Genomic DNA, 9361 nt, shown 5'->3' with positions numbered 1-9361 from the left:
AGAGTTAGGGTAGTATGGTTAGAGTGCGGTTGAGCTTGATGATCTTGAAGGTCCTTTCCAACCTGAGCAATTCTATGATTTCCAAACTAAAAAAAAAAACCCCTCTGTAATATAAATTTTCACTGTTCACTATTTCATTATATCAGCAATGAACTAGTAGCTGATTAATGGGAGACTTCAAAGAACAAATCAGAAACACACAACCAGTACAAAGTCATTTTTAGAAGTCATAGCATACAAGCAGTTTTTCCCCTATTTAATATCCATGCCAGGTATTACTCACATGAAGTAAATATCACAAACTCATCATTTTACATTACTCAGAACGCTAATGGAGTTGGCAAATACATGCACTGGATCACTGTCAAGGCTGAAGACAAAGGAAGGCAAAACAAATACTCCAGCACTTTCAGAACTCCTTATTAATTCCCAGAGATACTGTGTTAAAATTCAACAAAGTTCATAACTCACAATCCCTTCAGAACATACCTAAACAGCTGTCAGCTTTTGCTGTCTCCAAAGCCTATGCAGTGGATTTGTCCCCATAGATGTTTTTTTAAAACAGTAGGACAGAATGAGAACAACAGATTAGATCCTTGCAAATGTGTTATTCTATCAGTTCTGGTAACAACAAAGACTGTTTATTAGGAAAAAAGTAAAAGAATATCAGAATTTCAGTGAAACGTAATTATAGCCTGCATGGTGTGATAATGAAAAAAAAAAAAACGTAACAAACATAACGCTACAGATTCAAGCTGAAGGAAACTGTCTGCCCTCAAATCCACCAAGCCACAAATAAACCACATCAGGTAAGCAAACTGCAGTATAACTTGAAGTCATTTTCCTTTGGAAGATTTCCAGTCTGACAACTTCTATTTTTCTAATCTCCTAATTGCCATCAGAATTATTTACACTTCCCCAAGGTATCCCTAAGTCCTCCTCAGACATTTTAAGATTCCTCACTCTCAAGCCAAAAAAAACCAAAACACCCTACCTTCATCCACTTAGACATCAGGTGAAAACAAACACTAACCAGTCTCTCTTCTATGATTTTTGTTAGAGAAGACTTCAGGGATAACAATTCAACAACTAAGCTCACATTAGTAAAAAGGATTTCTGGAACTCAGCTGCACACAAAGCTCACATTGCCTTGCTGCAAGAACAGTTAGGTTCTTCATGGAAGTCCAAGATAATCTATCTGTCTGATAGCATTGGGATGCTGCTTGGACTGTATGTTACTGAGGATGAAACTGTACCAGTACTGTTGAATTCAGGCTTTTCAATCTTCTTTGTTTTACTCTCACACTCAAAATTCATCATTAAATGCAAGCCAGTATCAAACACCTTTTGTTCACTGTATTCCAAAGGCAATACAAATGCAGTCTATAAATCCTGAAGGGCTCAGAGTTGTACCTTATTTTATATATACCAAAAGAACCATGCTACCATGCATTTTTAAATAACAATTTTTAAAAATTCCCTTTTGATATTTCTCCTCCTGCTTGTAAACAGCCAGTCAACTACAATATACATGTGACAGCCAAACCCAGAAATAAGGGCAGAAGCAGTTTTCCCAGGATTTAGGGTCATGCCTGCCAATGATATATAAAAATCTAGCAAGACGAAAGGAAATGGGATGCTGGAACAAACTGCTAGACCTCATTTTTCTGGGGGATCCTCATAAAGCTGCTATATATGATTAGAAAAATAAGTCTGATGGAATAGAATGCATAGAAGGTTTTTTGGTTGTTTTCTCTCCCCTCTTACTAACAAAGACTACTCCACAAAGATTAATGAGCATCTTGGTCTGATCTAGAAAGTGATGCAGTAACAATTGTTTACTTGGACTAGAACTAACAATGAGTATTGGCAGCATTACAGACTCTGAGTCTTGTGGATAACTATGACTTTGCCAACAGAAGGAAAACATTCTTAATTCTGAGAAAAGAAAGAGTATTTTTTCTTTGTGATATGTTAGAAGATGTGATATGTTGTTTAAGTCTGTTCTTTAAATTGCACGTGCATATTTTTTAAATCCTTGTTCTTCAATATTCAGATCAAAATCAGCTCACATTTGGGAGGAAGTGGGTTTCTGTTGTGACTCCCTTAATCCTTGCAGAATCAAACTCAGCTAAGCAGGTTGTTACTCCTTATTTATCCTGTTCTTTTTCAATGGCTAAAAGAATTGTTAAGAAAAGAAGGATATTTGTTCCACCAGCATGGAGGCATCCAAGGGTAGAGCTTCACATTTGCTTTAATACAATAAAACCACTGAAAAGTCATGCTCTCCGACAGCTGCTTCCCTTACAGCCTTTACTGTAAAGACTACTGTCTACAGTAGACAGTGTATCAGGATCCTGATACATTGGACCAACCTTCCTGTTCAAAAGAAGAAAAGAGGTTGTGTGGCCAGAAAGTAGAACTGTTGGTGGTTGTTGGAGGGGTTCAGCTAGAGGATACACAGGAACAGTGGAGAACTAGACTGCCTTTTGGAGGGACTGGGACAAATGGGAATGGGCTAACATAAACCTCATGGAATTCAACAGCAGCATGCATCAGACCAGGCTGGGGACTGCCTAGAACAGGACCTGGAGTTCCCAGCTGACAGCAAGCTGAAGACAAATCAGTAGCGTGTTCTTGCAGCGATGAATAAAGTTAAATGCACAGTGGGCTATATAAGCTAAAGCATATCCAAAGGGTAAGCAAATGTGGTTGTTCCTCTGTGCTCGGCTCTCGTGAGGCCACATCCAAAGTATTGTGTTCACTGTTGTGTCCAGTGAAAGAGACACATCAGTAAGATGGAAATTCAGTAAAGAATCCCTAAGGTGGTTAGGAGAATTAGAAGTATAACATACGAAAAGAAGCTGAGAGAAGTGGTTTCCCTATCATTCTCCCTTTAGAGAAGGCTGAGGAGGACTCAGTCTTCAGAGACAGACTTCTCTGAAGTGAAAGGACAGGATGCAATTGCAAGGCCAAGAGAACTAAATTGTAATTGAATGTAAAGGAGAAAAAAAATCTTCCTAGGAGGGCAGTTAAACACCAGAAGAGGTTGCCTCGTGAGGCTGTGGAATTGCCTTGAGTTTTTTTTTTTTTTTTTTTAATACAGCTCATCTGTTTAAGGACCTGAGCAACCTGACGTACAAAGCTAGTCTTGCTTTAAGCTGTCAGAGCAGAGATGACCTTCAGCATTTCCTTCTGAGCTAAATCTCTCTACAGTCTATGATAAAAGAAAGTTTGGTTGCTCCATTTTAGCACCAGCCTGCACTTTTTCCCAACTAAAGTGGCAAAGGAAATGTATTCTAAGTTATAAGCCCAGTCTTCACAAGCTTCTATACAGCTTAGAGATTCAAGTACTTCTAGAAGGCAATTGCAAGTTCCTAAGTTAAACCACCCCTCTCACTGACCATCAAAACAAGTCTGTCTCTTTTGAATGACTACACAAAAAGAGCAGGGAGAAAAGGCTTTGAAGTTGCACGCCCAAGTTAGCTGCTGAAGGTCACAAAGTAAGGAAACATGAACTCAGTAAAACCTGAGAATACCCACACAATGAACACAAGGTGAAACGCAGCTGACTTAGGAGGCTAAGGATCAAGCTTGTGGAGATACTGCTGGTAGAATCAACCTCATCCACCTTCTGTTTAGAAATTATTGTTATTAATATTACAATTATTTATTTTTCTTTTACAGCAAGGCACATCTAGGATGAGAAGTAAATCCTGCCCCAACACTTCAAAGTTAGTTTTCAGACTAGAACCATTCTGACCTGAAAACTTGGAAGGTTCAGACATAATAAGTAATCTGAAGCTTGGGCTCCTCCCTTCAGGCTCCATGTAAGATCTACCAAAGACCTTATTATGCTCTCCGCAGTGCTGGATGATATAAACTTTTCATTCTCTCATTTATGAGATGCAATATATGATCTGCAAGAGCCTGAAATTATCACCAAGAAGAAACTGTACGTAACCTGGATAAAATTTTTCAGGTACAAAGAAAATTATCTGAGAGAAAATCAGGCAATGAAGGTGATAGTAACCACTGAAATGTGATCTGAAAGACAAAAGGCACAACTATGCTGGCAGGCCATAGTTTTCCTTAAATCTGAGTAAGAGATAGTTCTGATGCTATTATGAGATAGCATCCAACAAAACAACTAAGCTCTGCTTATTATCTTGACTTCACAATATTTTCTTTCTTTATATCAATGACAAGAACTTGAATAAAAGAATACTTTTGAAATCACACTGCCTTCTTAAAGCCATCAGACTAGCCTTCGAAAGTTGTAAAAACACTCAGAATATCCCTAATCAGAGTACGCATCACATTCTAAATAATTCCTGAGATATCCTCCGCCTCAAAATACAGACTCCTATTCGAAAGATTCCAGTGGCCACCCTAGAACTTGGTTCTTGAGGTCTTCAAACAAAAATTATTATCCCAGCCATATAAGCATAGCTCTATCAATAAATAAGAAAGCCAATATTTTAATTTGTCTGATTTATCCTGCTGCTGACAGAAGAAACATCCAAAGCACAAACACAGCCAGTTAAAATAGTTGAGAAAAGAATTAATGCACAAGCAAGATCCCAAGGCCCATTCTCATGAAGACATTAGTTCAGCTGAAAACTGAAATCTACTCAGAGAAAAAAAAAAAAATCAGAAATGAACAGGAATTACCACAAATATAATTTGAAGTGACCAAGTTAAATTTATGATATCAAGTGTAGAAATAAGCAAAATAGTTCTAAGCGATGTAAGCTCAATTAACAGGAGTTACTGACAGGATCTTGGAGCTTACTGTAGCTTACCTTCCCCCTCTCCCCCACCCACTACACTAAACCCTGCAATCCCATTACTGTGTTGTTCCTCCAGATCATTGTCAACTGCTGTTAAACATTTCAGACCACGTCCTTTGAACTGATGCAGTGCAAGCTCTTTGTAGCACAGCTCTTCACGTGTTTGCCAAATGATTCCCCTATTACTGGTGTTAGAACACATTTGGAAATCAAATTGCCTGTTCAGTACAGTTTTTCATAATAATTGATGTATTCTTGTGTACTAATTTAAACATCCCAAGACAATTTCTCCAAAACATTATTTGAACTGCCAACTTGCATTTGGATCAAATAATACAACAAATCTAAAAGCCCAATTGAAAAAACATCTTTGAAGGAATTTTTCATGTTCAAATAACACAGTTGTCTTACAAAAATCCTATGACTAACACTATAATCAACATGTGTACACCAGCACTTGCATACTGCAGGAAATTAGAGGGCTTACTCATATGAATAAATCTTTATTTATTAAAAATTACAAGTAAGATTTCTAAAGTTCATTCCCATTTAAGCCATTCCACCACAATGGCACAAGTACACTAAAATAATGACAAATAGAAATGTTCAGGTTTGATTTCTTTCTAAAATACTTCTTTAAATATTTTTTATGCTTCTAAACAGTAAACCATTTAACATATAAGCGTATTACAAAACATTTTTTCTGCAAATAAATTATTAGTCTTTAACAAGAATTAGGGACAACATCCTTTCTAGCTCTTTTAAAATAAATATCTGCTAAAGCAGATTTTTTTTTTAATATATATTTTCAAAGGGAATAAACATTAACAAATTCAATCCACATCAGCTGACATTTTTGGTTTTGCTATACTTCACTTTACAAATACAGACAAAATAAAACATAAAATTAAAGATACAAATGAAATGCTTACTTTCTTTAAATGCTTTACAGTAGCCAAGGAATGACAACAAAAAGAATAGGGCACATAGTAGATCTGCTCTGCCAACAATCCCTGCAACCTTAAAAAGAAAAGAATTAAGATTACCAGATTTTATTCTTAGAAAACTTGACATAAAGATACATATACATACATACATATACAATGTGAAAGTATAAAAATATTGCTATTATATATATTGTTTGGAATCTTGTTTATTCAGCTAGTGATAACAAGCAGCATCATAAGTTTTACTGGATATTGCTTAGTAATAAATAGGTAAATAATTTAGCTTAAATTTATGAAATACTGCTACTTTTAAGAAACAAAAAATGACTTCATTTAAGAAAATGCATATTATCCCATTCCATCAGATTCTTGGATTACACTGTCTTTCATTAAAACTCTTAGTAAGCATCCTTCAAACTCTACAAAATCAGCAACTCTCCTGAAGTACAAATCAAGACTACCTACTTTCAGAACACAAGGCAGCCTTCAAATTGCGGTCTGAATACTCCCAATGAAGAAATAATTTTCAGCCTGCTGGAATGCCATCCTCCAGCAGTTTTTTGCATTGTATTGCTTGATTACTCTAGAGCTACCTGCAACTGCATCTTGTAATAGAAGCTGTAGTAATGCAGAATAAAATTAGAAGCTAATCCTGGGACCTCTGTGCCAAACTATTTAAACTAAGAGCATTCTTGGGACCATCAACAAGCTTTGGTTCAAGGCACTAATCTGCATTTACAATAACTTGCTGAGACACACCATGACACACTCTTGGATCTTCATTCCTGAGTTAAAAAATTTCAGAACGTGCTATGAATTTTCCGTGGGAATCATAGCACAGGGGGGTGGCAGGAGACTATACAGGCCCAAAAGTTCAGACCTCACTAGAGAAAGCACCCAGAGCAAGGAACTTGGAAAGACTCCTTTTTTTTTTTTTTTTGAGTTTATTTCTACACACTGGAGCTCCGATTTCCATGTTTCTTGGAGAAGATGAACATCGTTAGTTTTCATGAGGTGATGGTTCAGGAACAAAAGCAGAAAATTTGATTCTTGTGTACTACCTCCGTTGTCTCGTTTTGTGTGAGAGAGAGGTAAGGAAAAAGGGAAACTGTATTTTCATGTAGCTTCAAGACATTTGCTAACTCTCCTTTCGGAAGAGAGTTTTTTTCTTTTGCACATCAGTCTAACATGATGGAACAGACATTTCTAAAGAACATCATGAGAAAGCGTAGAGACATGAGTAGAACTGAATTCACGGAAGCAGCTCTCTTCTGCTTTACCCTCAGCCTCAGCTGAGCACCACAAAAGACGAAATAGCTGATTCCTAAACTGAGTCCAGAAAAACTTCTTAATTCATTCAAAGCCATGCACCTAACTCCCCTGCTTCTTTTTCTACCCTGTAGAGGAAGTATTTGGAAAGGCGACAATAATGAAGCATCATTCTGTTTCGGAAGCTGCTCTCAGCTAATGTAATAAAAGTAAAGGTGAGCTGAGGCAATTTTAAAAATGAATGCCAATTTATTGTAATAAAGATAAAGGAGCTAACAACACACATATGGCCTCAGATGACTCCAAATTTACAATTTTGTCACCTCAGATGCAGGACCAGGTGCATAATCTCTAATACCAAGGTAAACAGAAAAATTCAGTTTTAAATTAGGCATATTCTTATATCTGTTTTATCCCTCAAGCGCTACAAGGAATAAACATTTATTAAAAGAGAGAATGGTGCCACAGCAGTGTTTACTTGCATGTAGAAAAATGATAACGACAGATGTTTTTATTACAAAGCTACCAAAAGCATTAAACTTTTCAATATCTGCTTTACATGACAAGTTTGTTTTGTGCTGCACGTACCAAAAACTACAGCAGCAGACCGACAGATTCCTCACAATTCTGTGTCAAAATATGTCATCTCATTTCAAAACCAGGATGCTGTGCTACCTGAAGCTCACAGCTCTAAAACGACGAGAAATGCTCTTTGAGGAGATGCTTCCTGACATGCATTCATGCTAGAGCCATAACAGTATCATGACTGTTACGGTGCAACAAGATTTATCATTCACTGGGAAGATGAACAGAAGCCTCTGTCAGCTCTTGGATCTTAGAAGAGACATGTTATGTAAGCATACTACTTTTTTCCTCTTCTTCCAATGTTTGCCCAAAGAGTACATAAGTCTCCAAAGCTCACATAGCTGTCAGACCGCATCACTAGTGATGTATTTGACATGATCATTGTCTGAATAGCCATTGCCTACTCACAAATATATTTTTAGACTCAAATAGAACAAAAAAATATAATTATGGATATTAATAAAGGAGTCAATAGCAAGACCATGGCTAAGATTCAAATGAGATTTCACTTTATGTCAAAACACCAAAAGCACTGAGGACTTGTTTTACGTCACTTTGACATCTAAAACTGGTTTTGGAAAACATACCGGGGCCCTTCTGTCTAGGTGCTCTAATAAAAAAGCTGTTCTGTTGGCAAACACCAGAGAACAAATTACAGGATGGTTTAGCCACACTGTCAAATAAGGTGAAGCTACAGTTCAGAATTTGCTAACACAGAACCTTGCTCATGGTTTCCAGTACTCACAAGATCTCCTGTCAACTGAGAGGCACAGCTTTCTGTTACCTCTTCCCCGTCAATCACATACAATGGGAATGAAAAAGGGCCACAAAAACATGGCATACTGTAAGTGAAAAATCAGTGTCACATACATAGAACATGATACACTGAGGATTCAGTGTTCATTTCTAGGACAGAAGTTGAAGTTAAAATTAGTACCTTAAATACCTCAGTCCCTCCAAACAACAAAAAATTATTCCTTCAATGCAATTATTCTATATTTCACATGTTCTTACATATAAGAATATTAAGCCATCAGGAGCCAAAACCAGCAAGTTTTCCAACAAAAAGCTATAAGATTTTCTTAGCTATGAGTGCAGAGGAGCTTAAGAAAATCATTTCCTCTTCACTAGAGCTTGCACACAATGACTTTGATGTTTGGTCAGGTATTTTAATTGGACGCTTCTCACATGTCACGTTCCTACTCTGCATCTTTATAGCTTCATCTTCCAGCCACTGTTATGCTTCTGTCTGCACTATTAAAGGGCCCATTACTAACAAATTTCTGCTTCCCATGTACATAAATACTGGCTGTGATAAAAAAAAACCCATCCTTTAATCTTCTCCTCATACTAAAATATAAATCCATGGGATTTGATCTCTCATGACATGGGATGATTTCCAATCCTTTAATAATTTTCATGGCTCTTCTGAGTCCTCTCCATTTTTCCCAGTATCCCCTTTGCATCATGGATTGAAATCTGGTTAAGTATTCTAATCATCACATACGGAGTTTATGTAATAACCCTACTCCAATATTCTATCATCTTGCTTTTTATCAAAGCAAATTGGAATGAAAAGTGGTTAAGCATTTGCATTCAGTTTATCTTCCATTCTTCTTGGCTACTCATGTGCTAATGTTTCTAGTAATGAATTCTTAATCCAGCAATTAGGAAAACTCTGTAGTTTAGGGCTATCCTTCTTTAGTTACTGTACTTATATGATTTAATTTATCTTCCTTAATAAGGCCCAGCCCTGTCGAATTACAA

The 9361-nt window shown here is 36.8% G+C and overlaps 1 protein-coding gene across 3 annotated transcripts in view; it reads right to left on the bottom strand.

The window, feature by feature from the left end:
- Nucleotides 1-9361, bottom strand: part of TMTC4 (transmembrane and tetratricopeptide repeat containing 4) — a 57545-nt gene that overhangs the window by 37457 nt on the left and 10727 nt on the right. For all 3 annotated transcript variants that reach the window (XM_021415989.1, XM_021416006.1, XM_021415999.1), the window contains exon 5: nt 5726-5813. In XM_021415989.1, the coding sequence (XP_021271664.1) occupies nt 5726-5813 (88 nt within the window). The remainder of the gene's footprint in view (nt 1-5725; nt 5814-9361) is intronic.

This window comes from Numida meleagris, chromosome 1 (assembly GCF_002078875.1).
Source record: "Numida meleagris isolate 19003 breed g44 Domestic line chromosome 1, NumMel1.0, whole genome shotgun sequence".
NCBI classification, from domain to species: Eukaryota; Metazoa; Chordata; class Aves; order Galliformes; family Numididae; genus Numida; species Numida meleagris.
This window is presented reverse-complemented; position numbering and strand designations above follow the sequence as displayed.